We start from the raw sequence: 22,469 nt of genomic DNA, 5'->3' as shown, positions 1-22,469 counted from the left end.
TCACAGCGCCGCGTGCGTCACGCGAAGACATCAACCACTCACCGGTTGGCATGGTTACCACAGTGTAACATGTCAGGGCTGTCCAGTCTCTGCTCCACCTTCTATCGAAAGCTGCAAATTCATATGCATAAGATATATTTTTATAAGTGAAAATATATACAATTTTAAGTCCTTAACGTTGTATTTTTGAGGGTCGTGGCCATTTTGAAGCAACTGGTTAATATGTGTACCACGTATTTCAGCATTAAGAAAGTACTTTCCCCCGCAGAATGCACTGAAATATTTCGTATTACTCTCAGAATAAACAGCGATTGTTTCCTATAAGACTCGATCTCTGTAATGGGAACGCAGTATGTTTTCTGTATGGTAGGAACCGAATTTTAAAACGTTACTTATGTGAATTTTAGGCTGGTAATGGTAAGAAGGATGAGCTGGGCGAATTACGTAGAAAGCATGAGAACAACATGAAATATTAACTTCACATAAAATTTTGGTTCCAAGACTTGGTAGAATGGGATCGATTTCAAAACATAAGCATATATATATATATACAGGGTGTCCCAGGAGGAATGTGCCAAACTTCGGGAGGGTGTTCCTTATGTTAAAGTATGCCGATATAACCCAAAACACCTATGTCCAAAGTTGAACGGTTACGGAGATAATGGCCAGAGAAGTGTCAAACTTTGACCGGGGTTACACACTTGTTGATTACAAAATAGATATTAAAACTGGCAGGAATATGTGGATTCTGTAATGTTAATAATGTACGTAACATCAAACCAACTTGTGAGTGACGGAAAGCCATAAAATTGAAGTACAAAATACTCGCTCGCCATGTCATAATTGTCCTTAGGTTTCCAAGCAGTATACATAACACATGACTGGCGTGCGATGACGTAATATGGCTGCGCTATGAGCCGACCACATAACTCTTATTATACCTACATTCACGGATAATCTCTTTTGGAATTTCGTTTCCATTATCTCATGTGGATTATTATGGGACCACGTATGCACATTTCGTAAATTATTTACACCGTCCAGGGTAAAAGACGCCTCATCACTACACATGACACATGAATGGCAAGCGCTGGTGTAACATGACTGACTGCATATTCTGCTATAAGCCAACTACATAAGTATTAAAATACAGTACCTGCTTTATAGTAATTGTTCAAAGTGTCCTCCGCCAGCTGCAATGCAGTTTTCGGCACGCATCATGAGGGATTGGGTAGCAGAAGCAATGTTGCCTGAATGGTGACGTATGTGCTCTGCCGCTGCAAAAATACGATTCCGCAGTGCTTCTCGGGAATCGACCTTAGTTTCGTAGACTAAGGTCTTCATGTGGCCCCAGAGGTAATAATCTAGAGGCGTAAGATCTGGCGACCTCGGTGGCCATGCAATGGGACCACCACGACCTATCCAGCGGTTAGGGAAGGATTCATCTAAGTAGTGTCTCACGTGCTGAGTATAATGTGGAGGAGCCCCATCATGTTGGAAGTACATTTTCCTCCTTATCGTTAACGGGATGTCTTCCAACAAACATGGTAACTCATTCCTTAGGAAGGCTCCATACGTGTTTCCAGTTAAATTGTTGTGAAACACAAAAGGTCCGATCAACCTGTTCCCAAGCACACCACACCATACATTCACAGAAAATCTCTTTTGGAATTTCGTTTCCATTATCTCATGTGGATTATTATGGGACCACGTATGAATATTTCGTAAATTATTTACACCGTCCCGGGTAAACGACGCCTCATCACTGAATAAAATGACGCTTAACAGTTCGGGATGAGCTTTTATCCAGTGGCAGAAATCCATACGCTGAGCATGGTCGCCTGGTTCCAGATGTTGTACCCTTTGATCATGGTAAGGATACAGGTCTTCGTCATGTAAAGTTCGCCACACCTGCATACGTGATACGCCGATGCGAGAGGCCATTCTACGAGTGGAGAGACGCGGACTTCTATCAATCATGCGAAGAATGTTCTCTCGTGTGTTTCTCATTTGTACATCCTCCCTTTCCGACTGCACAGAAACACTCGGAAGAGAACCAGTCTCACGCAATGTCTGGTGAATTCGCGTAAATACACTTCGAGATGGAATCCTTCGATCGGGAAAACGCCTTTGGTACTCTTCAACAGCAGCACGTGCATTGCCACCGCAAAATCCATACACAAAATGCATATCACAATATTCCATGTGTGAAAACACAAGAGGCATTTCAGCAACTCATCACACAACTAATTTACCACCCATTCACGACCCCGCTGCAACGTAATCTGTAGGGTAGCGCATGAGCTGACGGCTAGTGACTCACGGCACTCAAGGACAAACAGATAAGGGTCTCAGCTGACAGATACGTATAGTGCGTGGACCTGCAAGAAGACCACACTTTTCTCGGGCCATTATCTCCGTAACCGTTCAACTTTGGACATAGGTGTTTTGGGTTATATCGGCATACTTTAACATAAGGAACACCCTCCCGAAGTTTGGCACATTCCTCCTGGGACACCCTGTATATATATATATGTGTGAGGATAATATTAAAACGATTTTTTTTTTCATAAATAACTTGCTATAAAGTGAATTAATTTAATTAAGGAGGGGTGCCTATGACGGACTTCTGTGAAAACGGTAAAGCACAGTGTGTTTCATATGTTAAGGGAATTCCCCGACCACGGATGAGTGACTACAACTTCATTAACTGACTGATTTCTCGGGTTATTTGTCGACTGTGAAGAAGGAGGCAGTACATTCTTCCGAAACGCCCCTAAACGTACACCGGACCGAACAGCTTCATGTGTTCATATCTACGGCTCGGATAACCTGAAGCCCTTCGCTCTGACGTTGCATTCACGAATACTCGTGGTAGCAACTGGCAGTCTTGTGGGACTTCTGTTTGTTGTGTAACAGAAGTTTGTTTGCGAACTAGCGGGCAGCAGTTCGATTTCCGGTGGAAGCATAATTACCATGTTACAGTTCATGTCTTATACCGGATCAAACTTCCCCTACACTTCCTCTACACACCTTCATGACGTAAGCGCGTGCGCAGAAGGTTAGCTTTACTTCAGATGGCGTGGGTCGGACCCAGTGATTACATTTTCATCGCGTTCGAAAGTCTCAGACCAAGAGAACCGGATATTGCGTGTTTGTTAATGTAAGTTAGTATGGAAAATTCTCAACGGCGTGCTTTGCGGTTTATTAACCTTACGGAAGGTCTGTTTATAACATCTTATTAACGGTTTACGGTACAGGCCTATACAAATAGGTGGAGTTTTTTTTTCCTTGCCACTACAGCCCCAGTGGGCCTAGGCCTACCTCCATGAACTCCGTTCACTTCGGTTTTTCTAGATCTTACACAATCGGTAGGACTCCTTAGGCAAGTGATCAGTTCGTCGCAAGGCCTCTACCTTTAGACAAACACAGAAAAACGCACACAAACATCCATGCCCTGAGCGGGATTCGAACCCACGATCCCGGCTTCCGAGCGAGCGAAGACAGTACATGCCTTAGACCGCTCGGCTACCGTGACCGGCAGGTGGAGTTTTTGCTTCACGTAAAATTGATTTTATTACAGCTTAATATTGTTGAAAAACTGATAAACCCAACCAATTTTGTTGGAAGTGTCTCATTTCGAACATTCAAAAACCAAAATTAGTCTAATATGCACACTAAGGCCACAAAATATGCTGTAATGAATCAAAGGTCTTGCAGATTGAACCGAACATCACATACAGGAAGCTGAGGAAGCTACGGCCTTGGAAGCCGTCACCAGGCGACAGCCGGTGTAGATGCCGCAGACTGAACTGTAGGTGTGGGAATTAGCAATAGCGCAATGTGCTGTAAATGCCCAATAAACCCACTTACCAATCCAAACCCCGTCGACAGTCATTCAATCGCATGACAATACTTTCTTCTGTTTAATTGTTGCTCATTTGACGATGCTTTCAGCGACACTGACCACGGAGTCAAATGGCACGATAGTTCATCAACAGTGAATAGGAAAGGATTCGGAAGGACGTCGATAGAGCCTCATTTCAAATACTGTCCCAGAATTTGTCTGGAGATACCGATAAAACCACGGAAACCCCAGTCACGATAGCCGGGATTCTTAAGGCACTTCTCAGCAGTGTTTTTTTATTGCTAGTGGGGTGGGACTAAGTCCCTTGTACTACGGCTAATTCTGGCCTATTGTACCAGTCCCAGATGATAGGTGAGGGTGATTGTGGAGCAATGGTGGAATGAAGATTGGCAGGGGAAACCGAAGTACACGGAGAAAACCTACCCCCACCACAAATCCCACTTGACCAGACCCGTGATCGAAACCGGGCCGCCACGGTGGGAAGCCAGCGACTAACCGCTTGAGCTATGGCGCGGCCAAATCTCAGCAGTGTTACGGCTGAGCTAACTTGCTCGGTTTTATGTGTACAGAATGCCAAGGGAACCAGGACAGTTCAGTCTTGTAGCAGGCTACAGGCTGGACGGTCGAGGAATCGGGGTTCGATTCCTGGCAGAGGTAAACAACTTTACTCCACAGCGTCCACACAGACTGTGGTGTCCACCCAGGCTCCTATCCAGGGGGAATATGGGAGTAAAGCGGCCGGAGTGTGAATCTGACCTCTCACTTCCAAATAGTGTTGAGGTAAAGAATAGTGGAGCGATACCTCCACTTCCACACCCGTCTTAATGACTTGGTGCTTGACTAGTCACGCACAGAGGCGAGTTCAGCTTTGCTCTACCAGGAACGACTTCGCCCCTGCAGAGAGCACGTGAAGTGCCCGGGACAGAAGACTTAACCCACGCTGTGCGCTGTATTTTGAGGTTCCGGGTAACGCGATGGCTTCTGAAAGCGCGAGTTGGTCACAAATTAAAAATACCAGCCAGTCATTAATAATGGCGTGCTCTTTGTGGTTCAGCGGGGCCGCCAGTTCCGGTCTCTACAGTCGCGACATGCAGGCAACAGCTCGCAAATTGCGCTTCTCTTTCGCTTGCCCGGTAAGACAAATCTCAAACATGAGGACTGCGACCAGAATTCTATGGCTCAACACTGTTTCAATATTGGTGTAAGTCCCGGTGAAACTTCTACGGAAACTTAATACTAAATCCAGTGGAACATGGCTGAACGCGCTGGGATACAGCCTGACGCCGGAAATCTCGCTTCTCCTGCGATAGTACTCGTATTACTGATGCGGTGGTGTACTCACCAGCTTATCTGAACCAAACTGCTGAATATCATCAGCAGCAGAAGGGTGGCGGTGGTTTGGCTATGGGGTGGCCATAACGATGGCGTGGCCACAGTGGTCATGATGGAGCGACCCCTAGGCCCGGTCAAGGTCACACTGCAAGAGAAGGAAACTATGATAATGAAATCGTACAAACTATTCACTGTCTTAAATCACCGTGAAGTGCATCTTGTGTCTTGCCATACGTGTAGTGTTCTCAAACAAGCAGATTTTGATGTGTCAGCAGCGGGATTTTGCGCTTAAAGCGCAAAGTTTACATTGTAACAGGTGCTGCTGGTTCATGGGTAGATAATACCGTGGCATGTAGACGCGCTGCTAGGCAACGACAAAATAAGCGACTATAAAACGGCCGTTTCTGAGTAATGGCTCCGCAACAATTGGCAACGACAATAATTGGGGGGAAAAGATCATCCGGATTAAGCTATAATCCTGATTAATGAAGCAAAAGATAGCCCTAAAAGACAAAGAAAACTTAGAAAACAAATAAATTGGAAATTTAATAATATAGGTAGTGATGATGGAAATAAGGAAAAGATATCACTGCAGCAATTTCTTGCTGTCAGAAGCTGAAATCCAGGATATCCTTTATCCAGCTGAAGCCAATCTTGGATATTTCCTTGCGCGGTTTCAGTCTCTCCAGCTGCTTTCAGCACAGTCTGAAAGTCCTCTTGCTGTCAGAAGCTGAAATCCAGGTATCCTTTATCCATCTGAAGCTAATCTTGGATATTTCCTTGCGCGGTTTCAGTCTCTCCAGGTGCCCTCAACACAGTCTGAAAGTCCTCTCGCTCCTAAATCCCACGTGTCCTTTAAAGTATGTACTCAACTGTGAACAGATTCTTTTTTTAATTTTTCACGTTTCGATCCGGATTAGCGAGGGTTTACAGTAATACAAAAGAATTCATCGGCTAAAGCGTAAAACGCAAGGCACGTAACACTGTACTGATTGTTTCAATTAACAAATACAGAACTCCACAAGAAATTGAAATATTTTGGAACATGCAGCTCAAAGAGAGTGCCCACAGGGGCCACATGCTCTCAGATGCAGCAGTTTTGTAAGCGTCGAAATTTCATGCCCGTGGCACTTTTAGGCTTAACGAATAAACTAGCTTTCAGTAACTCTCAGCCCAATACATATAAAAGGTAAAGGTAACGTAAAGCTGTTCCTGTAACAAGCCGTGGAGCCCTATACGGTTGTGAGACGTCGAGGCTCCCACATTTTCTCTACTATCGGCTCACAGATGGCGCTAAGGTTTTCAGCTTTACGCTCCCGCCGCCCTTTACCCCGCAAAAGAACCCTGGTACTCATTTCTGTTAGAGACTGAGTCGATCCCAGGGCCATAGTGCGGCTGGAAAGATAAGGTCAATTGAAAAATCCAATGAGCTCATCGGTAATCGAACCCGCGGCCTCATATCGATTATTCGTAAATGCGATCTTAATGTTATCCTGAAGACTGCCGTCTTCTTGGATGTGGTGACGTGTAGATATGTCGGTTTACGCAAGATCTGCACGTCCCCACATCCCAGAAGACGACACTGTTCATAGTCACCCCCGTGAAGACCTAAATTAATGTTATCCTGCTATGTTATTCCTGTGTGTCACAAAACTGATGGCGCATATCCACGCATTGGCTCAAGTGGTAACGCCTTCAGTGAACGTTAAAAAAATCTTCCGACGGTTTAGGAGCCAATAGTGCGTGACCAAGAGACGGGTAGATGTGGCCTCCACATGAGACAACATAACCTGAGAAACTTTTTGCAATATTTAACAAGTTAATTGAATTTCTGTCATTTTGATTGAAACGAGTTGTTTCAAAATTGTAAGCTCTAAACTTTGAATGATTTCAGTTTACGGTGCGATTGATTCAATATTCAGAAAATTCGAATTGAGTTTCCGAAGAATTCAATCAGTCTTTTCCTTCCTTTCACACACACACCGTATCCCATTTACACAAGCCTGAAAACGGCGTTCAGGTCAGAAGAGGCAAAATATGGTCATCTGAAACAGGCCGAGGCGCGTGTCATTTGGCCCATCTCACTGGCCGCGCGGTCTGAAGCATGACCTATCTCCGTCCTCTCCAACACTGGGTTCGTGCGTTCGAATCCCTCTTGAAGCATGGGTGTCTGCTTGCGTTTATACTGTGTTTGTTCTGTCTTGTGTGTGCATGTAGGGGTCTTGCGACGGGCTCATCCCCCGTTCAAGAGTCCTACTGACTATTCAGAAGATCAAGAAGATGCAAAAGCGGCCTAAGCCGAAGAAAGGGCTATAGAGCCATAGACACGTCACTTGAGTTAATTCTAGGTAAGTAGCTAACTCCATAGAGCTGAGTCCTTCTTGAGAAGCTGTCATTTGTGCAGCCACTCAAGAACTTTCCAGCGTTTTATGCAACCAGAAGGTTCAGTACCGTGGTCACAAGAGCCCTCCACTTGTCCCTATCCTGATCCAGATCAACCAGTTCATGACGCCATGAAGTAATTGTAAGTTGAAGGAATTTGGATTTTAAACCAAAAGAAATGAGAGGTGGCCGGAGTACATCTCTCGAGGGCACCTCGCCTGCTCGATCACTGGATCAGATCACTAAAGAAAGTACTTTCCAAGCACATCGCTTTCAGCGGTACATCACAAATTGAGCGGGAAGAAAAGTCACCGGTATGGTGATTTCGGCTCCCATTTTATTTTGAAAACTGAATCTAGTGCCTTTATGATGGTGACGTAACAATGTACGTCACTGTTCGCAGGTGACGCACCCAAAGAAATTTAGATGGACAAGAGTAACAAAATTGTAAAAGTCATTTGGAATTTCGTCACACACTGAAGGAACGAGGGAGCTTAGGAAGACCAGGACAACAACAGAACATCTTTGCGTTCACAGGAACAGCTGTGAACCTTCAGCGTTGATCATAATAATGACAGTGCTTACGTCAACAAATTTATCATCAATCCTGCAACCCCATAACGAAACGACGTGTAGAAAGCGACTGTTGCGTGCTGAACGGTAAAGAGAAACATTTGAAACTAAACAAGGCGCTACAGTAGCAATCTGATTGGCCTATTGTAGCCTGCCCCAGCGCCACTTTGTCCACCACAAGTCCCACTTAACCAGACCCGGGATCGAACCCGGGCCGCCGCGGTGGGAAACTAGCGACTAACCGCTTGAGCTATGGCGCTGCCATGCGGGAGTTCCCAAAGAAACAGATCAGTACATGTATATATAAGAGCGTTAGCATCGATGCCACATGATATCAATTCTGCATGCCCATCAACCTATCAAACTGTAAATTCGCCGTACAAGAGCGGCAACTTCTCCTACACGGATAGTAGGCGTGCACTCTAAATGCAGGCTCTCTACAAATTTTCTTGGGGATTGCTGAAGTGAAGGTCAAGCAATGGATAAATCTCGGAAATATATTTTGACTTGTATATTTAACGACATCCATCCAGCCACTGAGACACAGCCAAGGGTAAGACCAGGACGCCGTTAAGCATCGCGAAGTTATTGCCCCTGACTTCGTGCCCTCTATGTATACGTAAAGGCGTCGGTAACCATTGGACAGAAGGATGCGAGGGTATGACAGCCGATTTGGGGGTGGTTGTAAAAACAAAAACAAAAATTCTTAAGCTTTTAACACGAAGGAAAAATTCCCTCCAATTTTTTTATTGCTAGTGGGGTGGGACTAAGTCCCTTGTACTGCGGCCACTTCTGGCCTATTGTACCAGCCCCAGATGATAGGTGAGGGTGATTGTGGAGCAATTGGTGGAATGAAGATTGGCAGGGGAAACCGAAGTACTCGGAGAAAACCTGCCCCAGCGCCACTTTGTCCACCACAAATCCCACTTGGCCAGACCCGGGATCGAACCCGGGCCGCCGCTGTGGGAACCCAGCGACTAACCGCTTGAGCTATGGCACGGCCCTCCCTCCAAATGTTACTTTAGAATGTAATTCCGATAAAACACGTGGTATCACATGCTGTTAAAACATACCAGTTTTTGTAAAGGGTTGTTCAGGAACTATGCAACAAAGAATGCCGTATTCTGGGATGTGGCGCCGTGTGAATCTTGTGTGAACTGAAGTTTCGGAGGAACGTATCGCCTCCATCTTCAGGGTAGAATATCTGCGAGCAAGGAGCCATCTATAGCTATATAGCTGGGTATCTCTCGGCTGGTGACTCAGCCTGAAGCAACCTGCTCAAGCCGGGTACTCGCTCACAGATATTTCTAACCTGAAGATGGATGTGTTACGTTCGTCCGAAACGTCGGTTTACAAAAGATCTAAATGGTATCACATCCCAGAAGACAGCACTCTTCATAGTCACCGCCGGGAAAACCCCAAATTTTCAACTACGTTACACGCCGAAAGGTTACGAGTTTGAATCCCGATTATGTAATTGGATTTTTCAATTGACCTAATCCTTCCAGCAGCACTACGGCCCTTAGTTCGACTCAGCCTCTTACAGAAATGAGTACCAGGAATCTTCCTGGGGGTAAATCGCGGCCGGCGCGTGAGGCTGACAAGCTCACCGCCATCTGTGAGCCGATTGTCTAGAAAATGTGGGAGCCTCGACGTCTCACAACCCTATGGGCCTCCACGGCCTGTTACAGGGAGAGCTTTGCTTTCTTGCCTGCTAGGATGTGCCTCCGATTAGTCTGTTCGATCCTTACCGTCGTTTCGGAGGATCGTGTTACTCCCATCTCCGTGGTAGAATAGTAAGCTTCAATACCGTGAAGAACAAAACAGTGCATTCTTCCGAAACATCGGTAAAGATCCACCAGACAAAAAATTTCTCTAATGTCTTCATTCGGTTCCAACTGGTGGCATTACCGTTCACTCTATGTTCATTGCTTGTTGTGTCCCGCAGAAAGTGAAATTCGATGTTAATTCAATAAACTGCATACGGCTTTCGTGCACCACGTGTATAGGGTCGCGGCAGCTCCATAGCTTGGGGGTTACGCGCCTCATTCTCATCGCCCTACAATTTATGGTGGAGAATGTGGCAATGGGACGGGTTTGTCTTCCCTGCGAACCGCTTCACATTCACTGGCGCTATAGTCTCAACCCTGGCAGCGCAGTTACGTGGCAAGGTGACAGGTAACAAGGTCAAGTTATCCCTGTAACAGGCCGTGGAGGCCCATAGGGTTGTGAGACATCGAGGCTCCCACATTTCTCTAGACAATCGGCTCATAGATGACGGTGAGGCTGTCGACCTTATGCTCCGGCCGTCGTTTACCCCCAGGAAAATTCCTGGTACTCATTTCTGTAAGAGGTTGAGTCGACCCCAGGATCATAGTGCGGCTGGAAGTATTAGGTCAATTGAAAAATCCAGCGAACTCATCGGGAATCGAACCCGCGACCTTCCGCCTTGTAGCTTAGTGCCTCAGCTAACTACGCTACCGCGTGCTCCCATCGTAGAACATAGAAATTTTCGAAATAGAAATCGATTGCCATGTAACCCTTTGTTTGTCAACAGATCAGAGAGAAGTCACACAGCACAATTAGACGAACATTACGCAGCGCGTCGCGCGCCAATTACCGGCCCCAAGTGGAAAAAGAAGGGGGCGGGCTTCCATTTTGGTTGTGCGCCACCCTTGGGCGCAGTGCTGATTGACGAAAAAAAGAAATGACTACGATAGCGTAAGTAATTGTTGGCTGCGAGGGCCACGACAGTAGCGGTGCCACTCGGCGGGCCGGGCACGACGATTGATCCGTGTTGCTATGGCAACGGGAGTCTGAATGACGTCAGCATACCTACAGCATGTCTGCCCCCGAGGTGTGCACTGCAAAACATGTCGGTACTGCAGGCTCGATAATTTTTTGCCGGATTTCTTCTGTCACTTGAGCACAAGGCCATACATCAAACCCATTATTCAAATCCTGTCCCTCTTGTGGTATTCTAACTAACTAACTAACAAATCGACTACATGGGATTGAATCCTTCCTCAGAAGCTAACAGTCGCTCACAGACTCGATTTCCCAGCATTTTATAAAACCCTAAGTTCATAACCGTGCCCACAACAGGGCACATGCCTCACATGAATTCTGCCCATACCCTGCACGACAGTGTTCGCCTGCTCTGAAATACACGTACATGAATATTACATAGGAAGTCGGGTCAGCTGGATCTGTACGGCGGCTGAGAATACGCAGCAGGGGATTCTCTCGTCACAGCTTGCAGACCGCTCCTATGGCCATCCAGCCTTCTCTCAAGATGGTACCAAGGGCTCTTTACCTTGGAGTAGAACGGCCGAAGCGTGAAGCTGACCACTTGCTTCTCACTCACCACATATAGAACAGTGTTTAGCTCAAATAAGCACACGGGCTTTCCCTTCTATTACACAGCTTCCCCCCCCCCCAAACACTCAATAATAAAAGCATGGTGGACAAGCGAACATATGAGGTGGGTCCCATAGTAGCGACTTTCATTTGAGGGACATGAAATGGTTTTCTGTTACGGCTCTACAGCCCTTTGTTGAGCCCTGGCCGCTCTTTCAGTCTCTTAATCGCCTTGAACGGGGGATCAGCCCGTCGCAGGGCCTCTACCTACACACAGAGCAGCCATGCCTCAAGTGGGATTCGACCCACGATTCTAGTGTTTGAGCGGGCAAAGACAGTTCATACCTTAGACCGCGAGGCCACTATGATCGGCGATGTAAGATAATACAGCTTCAAAAACTATGCAACACTTACAAATGCAGTTCTTCTTCTAAGGTCAAACAACAACATGGCGGCATGCGAAAAATATGTTAATCTCTCGGTTTGATGAAGCTGACTACTGAACCACTGGGGTCAGGCATGTGAAACTTAGTAGACATACCTACAGGTTGCGTGTGAAATTGTAAGCACAGCGACAGTGCTGGGCGTTCAGGATGTTTCCGACAAATTTAATGTAATGTCTGCTATGGGAATGACGGTGCGTCATCCTTCGGTGAATGACGTAGACCGTTACGTCATCGTCAGGAAGTTACCAGATTTTACCTAGAACATACTTCGGGGATTCAAGCTTACACAGGGGAATTTTGTTCCGCAATGTTACCTACGCAAAACATGACGTGCCCTGGTTCGGAGAAAGGGCCCCACTTTAGTGGGAGCAGAAATGTGTGCGGTGAGAAAGTTGGCTTTAAGTTGCGGGCTCCCGATTCCTGTAAGTCTCTTAGAGAGAGGTCCCCACTTCTGTGGAAGCAGAAATGAGTGCGGTGAGGAAGTTGGCTTTAAGTTGCGGGCTCCCGATTCCTGTAAGTCTCTTAGAGAGAGGTCCCCACTTCTGTGGAAGCAGAAATGAGTGCGGTGAGGAAGTTGGCTTTAAGTTGCGGGCTCCCGATTCCTGTAAGTCTCTTAGAGAGAGGTCCCCACTTCTGTGGAAGCAGAAATGAGTGCGGTGAGGAAGTTGGCTTTAAGTTGCGGGCTCCCGATTCCTGTAAGTCTCTTAGAGAGAGGTCCCCACTTCTGTGGAAGCAGAAATGAGTGCGGTGAGGAAGTTGGCTTTAAGTTGCGGGCTCCCGATTCCTGTAAGTCTCTTAGAGAGAGGTCCCCACTTCTGTGGAAGCAGAAATGAGTGCGGTGAGGAAGTTGGCTTTAAGTTGCGGGCTCCCGATTCCTGTAAGTCTCTTAGAGAGAGGTCCCCACTTCTGTGGAAGCAGAAATGAGTGCGGTGAGGAAGTTGGCTTTAAGTTGCGGGCTCCCGATTCCTGTAAGTCTCTTAGAGAGAGGTCCCCACTTCTGTGGAAGCAGAAATGAGTGCGGTGAGGAAGTTGGCTTTAAGTTGCGGGCTCCCGATTCCTGTAAGTCTCTTAGAGAGAGGTCCCCACTTCTGTGGAAGCAGAAATGAGTGCGGTGAGGAAGTTGGCTTTAAGTTGCGGGCTCCCGATTCCTGTAAGTCTCTTAGAGAGAGGTCCCCACTTCTGTGGAAGCAGAAATGAGTGCGGTGAGGAAGTTGGCTTTAAGTTGCGGGCTCCCGATTCCTGTAAGTCTCTTAGAGAGAGGTCCCCACTTCTGTGGAAGCAGAAATGAGTGCGGTGAGGAAGTTGGCTTTAAGTTGCGGGCTCCCGATTCCTGTAAGTCTCTTAGAGAGAGGTCCCCACTTCTGTGGAAGCAGAAATGAGTGCGGTGAGGAAGTTGGCTTTAAGTTGCGGGCTCCCGATTCCTGTAAGTCTCTTAGAGAGAGGGCCCCACTTCTGTGGGAGCAGAAATGTGTTCGGTGAGAAAGTTGGCTTTAAGTTGCGAGTTCCCGATTCCTGTAAGTCCCTTAGAGAGAGGGCCCCACTTCTGTGGGAGCAGAAATGTGTGCGGTGAGAAAGTTGGTTTTAAGTTGCGGGCTCCCGATTCCTGTAAGTCTCTTAGAGAGAGAGCCCCACTTCTGTGGGAGCAGAAATGTGTGCGGTGAGAAAGTTGGCTTTAAGTTGCGGGCTTCCGATTTCTTTGCTTCTTCCTGTAAGTCTCTTCTCTGTGGGCTCGGCTCAGTCTCTGCTGAAACAGAATGGAGCAATGCGCCTCCATCGATCTAGCGCTCCATTCAGAGCTTAAGGACCCTCGAAGGCAAGAAGCGACAGGATAAGACTGAGTTATGTCTCCACTTGTGGCGGGCACACCATTTATTGCTTCTGAATTCCAATTCCGCTACATTAAGCTGCGCCGAACGTTGAAAATGAATTTATATGAGGTTTGGGGTTCTTACGGCTGATACTGTGAAGATTAATACCCTCTGGGATGCGACACCGTGTAGTCTGGTAGAACGTTACTTTTTTATTTTTATTCTTCTTTCGAATTTGTGGACATTGGGTAGAGTAGCCTCCCCATAGGGGATCAGCATGCGAGGATTGAGGTTCTCTCAGCGGTGAGTATGAGCACAATTGTCTCCTGGGGTGTGCAGGATGTGACGCCGTGTAGTCTAATACAAAAATATTAACGTTTTGGAAGAAAGTTGGAAAATATTTATCACGCTAAACGGCGTCAGATTTCGAGTCTTAAGGTAGGCCGCACACCGGCATGCGTTAAGACTTGTGACAGTCAAGACACGATGTCTGCGACATGACGCAAAGAATGGAGCACAGTTGAAATGAATGAGATTATGAAAACCGGCCCACACCGGTCTGAGTCATGACGTCAGCATCATGACTGAGACCGGTGTGCGGCGGTTTCCATGGTTACTGCTCTCACTAGAGGATAGAAGGAGATGCAGATTTCGTAACGTTGTGTTCCTTCAGAACATTAGAAAATGGGTGTGGTCCAGGAACTTGATAGTCCCGTAGAAGGGACAATTTAAAATGAGCGTTTTAAAGACTGCTGTAGCATGTAGACGCGTTGCTATGTAATGACTTTAAAAACAAGTCCCGTTGCTAGGCAACGACAGCAGCATAAGCAAATATATGGCAGCCGTTGCTGAATAACACCTTCAAAAACAAACATGTTCTCACGGCAACGATTGAACTCCAACGAGGAGCGATGTTTTCTATGCTTTGCGTGCCGAGGTGTTATAAGCGGGACAAGTTTAGAGCTTAGTAAATTGTCATATATTTGGCAGCCAGTAAGGTCGTAAGCAGGGAACACTGTTAGGATCCATTAACAGTAAACGACTAGTGAAAACAAACTGAGAAAACTTAATACGTGCTGTAGTGAGAAGACGAGGGCATGAATTAGCGAGATCGTTATAGTTGCGATCAAGAAGTGTTCAATAAATCAAATTACCAATCCAAACCGCGTCTATACTCACTCATACACGTGACAATACGTTAACATGGTCATGAGAGAACGGCTTATTACTGTTAGACAAGAGAACGGATGGACCAAGAATGCCGAGATGGGTTTTAGAATTAAATTTCGACGGAAAGAGACATGTGGGATGAAACGGAATAAGGTGTTTTGGGCAGGTATGGAAGTCATCATAAAGCGAGGAAAGAGCTGGCAAAAATAACTGAAAAGGAAAAATTGTGGGTGAGGAACAATAAATTGAATATTTTCGTCCATGCGCCAGTGTGAGTCGGAAATAAACATAGGTGCATGCAATGTGGCCATTAAGGTCTGCAGAATCGAATATAATGAACCCGGAAGGTGTAACGCTATTTTTACTTCACAGTCTATTGTAAATAGCGTCTTAAACTAGTACCAGTCGCTTCCTTCCTAATCCGCAACATGTCTGGTAGTGGCAGGGGCACAAAAGCCACCCGCTGTGCTGTAATGTCCGACTGCCATCGATCGAATGCCCTTAACTAAGGGGCGAAGCCTACCGCCTCACCCGCCCCCGGAAAAGCGAAGAGAGATGAATCCAGCCCACAGTTCTCGGAACACTGAACCTCAAGTCCTGAACAAGTTGTACTGCTGAACCGACACATACATGCTGCCCATTTTCCATCATCTCGTTTCGGAAGCTGATCCTACTTCCGTCATCAGGTAAAAAGTATGAAAATTAAAACGTTGCGTCGTGCGGTCATTCGGCGGTTTTCTATTTCGAAGATCACGGTTCCATGTGGGATTTGTGGTGGACAAAGTCGCACTGGGGCAGGGTTCTCTCCGGACGTCGCTTTACGCCCATCGACCATCACCGTGGCCTCACTTGAGGCCGCATTGCAAAGCGGGTCAGTCTCACTCCACTCCTACAACTTCTTTTTATTGCTAGTGGGGTGGGACTAAGTCCCTTGTACTGCGGCCACTTCTGGCCTATTGTACCAGCCCCAGATGATAGGTGAGGGTGATTGTGGAGCAATTCGTGGAATGAAGATTGGCAGGGGAAACCGAAGTACTCGGAGAAAACCTGCCCCAGCGCCACTTTGTCCACCACAAATCCCACTTGACCAGACCCGGGATCGAACCCGGGCTGCCTTGGTGGGAAGCCAGCGACTAACCGCTTGAGCTATGGTGTGGCCCACTCCTACAACTTACTTTGTTATATCCATTAGATGGAATTAGTGTGTCCCCCGGGCATTGGTACTTGATGAAGGAAGTATAGAGAGCTATCGAAACAGCTCTTTATTCAAGACGATACAGAAAATGTCTAGTGTTTGTGCGCTTAATTTTAGTTGTGTTAATGTAACAGTGCTTACGTGTAACTAAGCACTTGGGCATGAAGGCGTATGGGGGACTGCAGATATCGCTCCAAGCATTCTTAACCTCGTCACTAGATGGAGATGAGTTCTCAGCTTTGCTACCGGGCAAAGAGCCCCCGGTACCCATCGGATAGAAGGCTCGGTGGGCCCCATAAGAGCTGTAATCGCTGTGAAGAACAAAGAAACCTCTTGCCTTTGCCGGGTATCGAATCCTAGCCCGTAACCTAGTCCCTAGAAAGACAGATTCACCTTCAGAGCACGCAGCCCCCATGTGAGGGGAGCACAGTGGCAGTGGTCCAGAAGGCACGGGATCTGTGGACTTGGCAAGGGCCGATCAATGTCGCCCGATGTAAATCTGCCATCACAAAGGAAGCAGGAGAGGAGATGTCTGTGACTTGTTTACAAGATTTATCCCCCGATGCCCCACCCCTTCATTCTGTGGTGACAGTGCTTCAGAAACCTTTACTGATGGGGCTCTTGCCCTTCTGAAGCCATCAATACTGGCTTGGTTGCGTGGCAGTGCAGCTCACTGCAAGAAGTGGCATATGTGGCGCTGATGCCTCGTGCTCGCGAGAAGTGACCGGTCGGACTTTTGTCTTTGCTATTATACGTATCTCAACCGGATTTGACAGGCGAATCCAGACGCAGACAGAGAGATGTGTGGGTGAGTAGGTAGTTAGGTAGGCCGGTCGGTCGGTCGGTCGGTAGGTAGGTAGGTAGGTAGTTAGGCCGGTCGGTAGGTAGGTGGATGAGTAAGCCGGTCGGTAGGTATGTAGATGGGTTGGTAGGTAGGTAGGTGGGTGGGTAAGCCGGTCGGTAGGTATATATGTAGTTAGGTGGGTAGTAGTAGGTAGGCGGGTAGGTATGTAGGGAGGTCGGCGGGTGGGTAGGAACTCTGACCACTAGACCACAGAGGCTGTTCAGCGTCGTTAAATTGCCCACAAAATTATTCATGGCGCCAGCGACAAATTGCGGTCGCATCACACTCAGAGGGCAGTCCTGTGTGTGCGTATGGAATTGCGATTTTTTTGTAAAACAGAAACAGGACGCACTTTTATTACAAATGTCCCTGTCCTGAACTACACCAGGAAGGCGTATGGGGGAGTGGATGTGTAGATCCACATTTTTTGACCTGGGCACTAGCTGGAGGTGAGTGGTCACTTCACGCCCCGGCCGCTTTACCCGGAATCCATTGGATAGGAAGTTGGGTGGGCCCAAAAGCCGGTCTAGACGATTTGCAGACAAGAAAATTCTTGACACTACCGAGACTCGAACTCCGACCCCTCAGTCGTCCAGCCCGTAGCCAGTCGCTAAACTGACTACGCTATCCCGACTCCTTTTGTTATAAATATAAATTTAAAATTTTACGAAAATACGTATTTAGCAGTTCTCTTCAGCGTCTAGTTGTGTATTTGGCAAAAGCTGGCGACACAGGTTGGGAACCCGGGCCGGCGCGGCGCGTCGCGACGCGTCGCATACCTGACAGAAATAACAGGGGCCGACGTACACGGGGGAGCTTCGCCTTCACTTTCTCGTTCAGCATTCGTTTGTTCGCCATTTCTCCATGACAGCTGCAACTGTGACGTGGCACTCCCCCTGGGGGTCACACTGACTACATTAAGCAAGGTAAAGTTGTCATGGAGACGTGTGGGGGGAGTGGAAGTAGTGACCCGCGTATTCTTAACTTCGGCACCAGATCGAGATGAGTGGTCAACTTTACCCCCCGGGCAAGAGGCTCCAGTCTCCATAGGATACGAGGCTGGGTGGACTCCGTGGCTTGGTTTGAACGCTGTGGAGTAGATAAAAACTTCTTGTCTCTACCGTGGATCAAACTGTATACCAACTGAATTATCCCTTTTCCCTGCTAAGCGCTGCCTATCGATTATTTTCCAAGTGACGTCACTTGTCGCTCGACCATAACTGTGAACACGGCAATGAAATTTTGGAATCCGCAATACTGCGCAACTTCCGTGACTCGCTGCGGCCCCAGCTCTTCGGGAAGCACCCGCAGAACCGGTTACTCGGACGGAGACAACCAGACCAGCCGTAGCATAAGAAATGCTTGGAAAATAAGAAAACGAACTTAATGAAGTAAGATATGAGGTTTTCACGGGGGTGACTATAAAGAATACGTCTTCTGGGATGTGGCGGCGTGTAGATCTTGTGTAAACCGACGTTTCGGATGAACGTATCGCCTCCATTTTCAGGATAGAAAAATCTTCGAGCGGGTCCAATCCAGGGTGTCCTCATATGGTATTCGTGGTAGACGGAATGGCACTGGAACAGGGGTTGCCCTTAGTTTCTTCTGTATTTCCCCTGCTTATCACAATTCCACCTATCTGTTACCTCCCCCCTGAGTTGTGCGATAGCCCTGATCACGCAGCACATTAACACATCCTCGGTCCGTTAGCTCTGGTCCGTCACTTGGCTTGTTACAGGTTGAAGAAGCCGGGTTATTTCCCCCGTATAACTGAAAGAAATTATTTTCATATCATAATCTGGAAGATTTGGAATGCCCCTTGCGCATTTTCGCACGTTTCCCACGCAGAGAAACCTGAGGCGTCTCAGCCTTCCTTTCAACCTTCTGCCAGGTTTGTCTCCAAGACCGTCCGGTTTTTACTTCTTTGAATTTCGCAACAAGAGCAAGGTTGTTAGCCTTGCGTCCAACCCCGAACCTGGAAGATCAGGTCTCTGTATTTATGTCCCCCAGTGAGAGGGTGGCCCAGTTATACCCCCAGGTACCGGGTTCTACGACTCTTGGGGTATTCTAACCCGCCTGCACATGGGAAGGTACAGGTTCACCTGAGACCAGTAACCTAACCTGTGCAGACAATCCGATTTACGCATGCGCAGACGAATGGTTTTGCTCTTCCACTTTCCAGCACTGAGAAGCCTCTCCCAGTGATGAGGTTCTATTCCGATAGGTCACAGGTCACTGCTAATGTTGTTAGCCGTGTATTGTTGTCAAGTTGGGCGGACTTGAAGCCTATTATAGGATAATATAATGAGGGTTCCTTGTGCTTCTATGCATCTAACAGTTACAATCAGCCTTCTTGTCGGTCCGTCAAGCTTGTAGAAACACTCCCCCCCCACACACACACACAGAAGGAAAATAATACATTTCACAAAAAGTTTCTTGTATTCGTTGATGTAGTGACAGAAACATTAGCTCTCGAAATTTGTATTTTGACTTACGGAAGTAACAAGGGTCGCGACATAGCTCAAGCGGCGGCCCGGGTTCGATCCCGGGGTCTGGTCAAGTGGGATTTGTGGTGGACAAAGTGACGCTGGGGCGGGTTTTCTCCGAGTATTTCGATTTCCCCTGCCAATCTTCATTCCACCAACTGCTCCACAATCAGCCTCACCTATCATCTGGGGCTGGTACAACAGGCCAGAAGTGGCCGCAGTAAAAGGGACTTAGTCCCACCCCACTAGCGATAAAAAATAATAAAAAAACTCCACTGAGTTAAATGTTCATCACATCGAAAAGTTACAGACTTCAGTGAGAAGTGCGTTCATGTTGCAGGCTGCCTGAGGGCACGTCACCCCTTCAGGAATGTCACGTGAGTTGAGTGGGATCTCTGGTATAGCAGTGTAGTTCCCAGCACACAAACGGAATCTAGCAAATTTCTTATGATCACGTAGACATATGTGTCATTATCTGATGGTGACCTGTAACAGCCAGGCTGTTCACTTACGCACACTTTGTACTGTGTCGGTTTTTGCGAAACTCAATGAAGTTTGCTTTGTACTTATGCAACCCCTTCAAACCAACGTCATCAGGAAGCTATGAATAACTTTGAAGAATACCGTCTTTTGAGATGTGGCGCCGTGTAGATATTGTCTAAACCGACGTTTCGGAGTAATATATCGCCTCAGTCTTCAGGGTTTTTAATAAAAATACGCGAGCGAAGAACCAGCGTATGCAGGTGCCTGTAGCCACACCCCAGAAGACGGCATTCCTCATAGTCACCGCCGTAAAAACCTGAAGTCTTACATGATTTTGTATTCTTTAGAGCCTTGACTGGCACACGAATTAGTAAAACAGTTGACTTGCCTTCAATATTTACCGTAATAAAATACAATTATTCCACTTTGCTGGTCAAAACAGACGCAATCTGAGAGAACTGATTATCAGAGGAGAACTTATGACAACTGACGGTTTCGTCATGTAACAAACACAAATGGGTGATGCCTCAGACCGCGTGCCTTAAAACAATGTGCCTCCAGCAAACGGGATCTGGCGCGCACAGAAATCCTGCGGTTCGTAACAATTAGTTGTAATTAAGATTTTAGCAAGCAGAAATGTATTGTGTGGCTACAGAGTCGCAACCTGTGGTTACAGTCTGTAACAAACGCGAAGTAAGGACAGAGAGCAGGGGCGGTTTCAGGTATATGTATTACCTGTTCCAAAAACACTGACTCTGTGCGCCCTGTATATAAAGGTAAAGTTCTCCCTGTACTACGCAATGAAAGCGTATGGGGGAATGGATGTATAGACCCACGTTATCTTAGTATCGGCGCCGGTTAGACGTGAATAGTCAGTTTCACGCGCCGGCCGCTTTACCCCCGGGGAAAGAGCTGGCGGTATCTATTGTATAGAAGACTGGGTGAGCCGTAGAGCCGGTCTGGATGACGTGGAGAAGAGAAATTTCTTGACCCTACGGGGACTCGAACTCAAACTTATCGGTTCTCCAGCCCATAGCCAGTTGCTATACCGACTACGATATAGTTTTAAATTTAAATGAACTTTGTGATTCAAGTTGTTGAAAGATAAAAGTCTTACGTTCAAAAGTCATGCATCCAGCCTTTCTTGAAGCCACTCACACACTCCAGGAGCCTGTCGCCCTAGCAATAAGAAACTATTGCTAGGGCGGTGAAGGAGATTCGTTGTCATGGAAACAGATTTGTTTATTGAAGCTTGCAGACATAAAGGGGAATCCCGTTGCACAGTAAATGTCATTGGGCTGATCTCGGCAGTTGAACCCGGGCGAGATTCATGACTCCTCAGGGCACCCGTGCTGCCGATTGCTTTCCGAGCCACGCAGATAAAACATTCATCCCTCCAGAGTGCTCGCAACCGCAGGAATCTGTCACACTGGTTAGCATGTGGCCTTCAGCCACGGCGTAAACTTCATTAACAGAGGAGCGAACGGAAGTTGAGGGTTCGAATCTCGCTCGAGTCAGTGGTATAGGCCGTAAATGTCTCTGTGCTTAATTTAGCACCACGACACGAAGGTGTAAGGGGAAAGCAGGAATGGCTCCATTCATTCTTAACCTCGGCATCCAAGAGGCTCGTCTAGAAGTGATGATTCTGACTTGTATTCGGGAGATGCTAAGTTTGGATCTCGGCCGGATCACTGGTTATCCAGACAGACTTCTCGTGGTCTTCCTCAGTTTCTCCAAGCAAATTCTGGTATAGAACCCCGATAATGCATTTAAAGAGGAGAGGAGACAGAAAATCCTCATTGCATAAAATGTATCCCTACAATTCATAGCAATTCAGTTCCTACCTCAGAGAAAACACACCGCGTCTTAATTGCAAAGACCAGCCGGTTAATGCCGTTTGTGGCAAAATGGACCTAACTGCTGTTACTCTCAGCATCATATTGTGACATATTCGCTTAATGCAATAATTGTGGTCACAACAGTCAGCCGTTACTGGGCAGCGGCCCATAAACAACAACAAAGGAATTGTGTTTCCGTGCAACCTGTGCCGATGCCTGCTCAGGCAACAGTGGAGTGTCATGATATCGCTTAGCGACAACTGCAAAGCAACAGAGGAACGGTGTTTTCTACGCGGTCCGCGCCGAGATGTTATAAGCAAGGCAAATTGGGATTTGCAGTTAGTTAGATAACCGCTGGGGTTCAGTCGTTATCAGCTGTTGCTGTTAGAAGGTACTAGCTGAGGACGGGGTTAGTACGGAAACCCGGAGGAAGGGCAAAGTCCGCCGTTGGAAGCCGCTACCAAGCAACGGTTAGTGACGACTGTAACAGAATGAGAAGATCTATTGTGTCCTATAGTGATTTGTGAAGCGTTTAGAACAGTGAGAGCATAGTTCTTACTGCTAGTTACGGGTTGCAAGAGTCGAATTAATCTGGTCACAATGCAGTAACTCCTTACGCAACAACCTGTTGTAAACATTCAAGCGTTGTCTTCTTTTAATTCTGAACCGGGGGTTCACATAAAC

The 22,469-nt window shown here is 47.1% G+C and overlaps 1 protein-coding gene across 3 annotated transcripts in view; it reads right to left on the bottom strand.

The window, feature by feature from the left end:
• Positions 1–22,469, bottom strand: part of LOC111874136 (glutamate-gated chloride channel) — a 96,203-nt gene that overhangs the window by 52,376 nt on the left and 21,358 nt on the right. For all 3 annotated transcript variants that reach the window (XM_023869384.2, XM_023869376.2, XM_023869367.2), the window contains exon 2: positions 5,211–5,345. In XM_023869384.2, the coding sequence (XP_023725152.1) occupies positions 5,211–5,311 (101 nt within the window). In that variant the 5' untranslated portion in view covers positions 5,312–5,345. The remainder of the gene's footprint in view (positions 1–5,210; positions 5,346–22,469) is intronic.

Source organism: Cryptotermes secundus, unplaced genomic scaffold (assembly GCF_002891405.2).
Source record: "Cryptotermes secundus unplaced genomic scaffold, Csec_1.0 scaffold47, whole genome shotgun sequence".
In the NCBI taxonomy this organism is placed as follows: domain Eukaryota; kingdom Metazoa; phylum Arthropoda; class Insecta; order Blattodea; family Kalotermitidae; genus Cryptotermes; species Cryptotermes secundus.
Note: the sequence above shows the minus strand (reverse complement) of the source record. Positions and strands in the feature narration are given on the sequence as shown.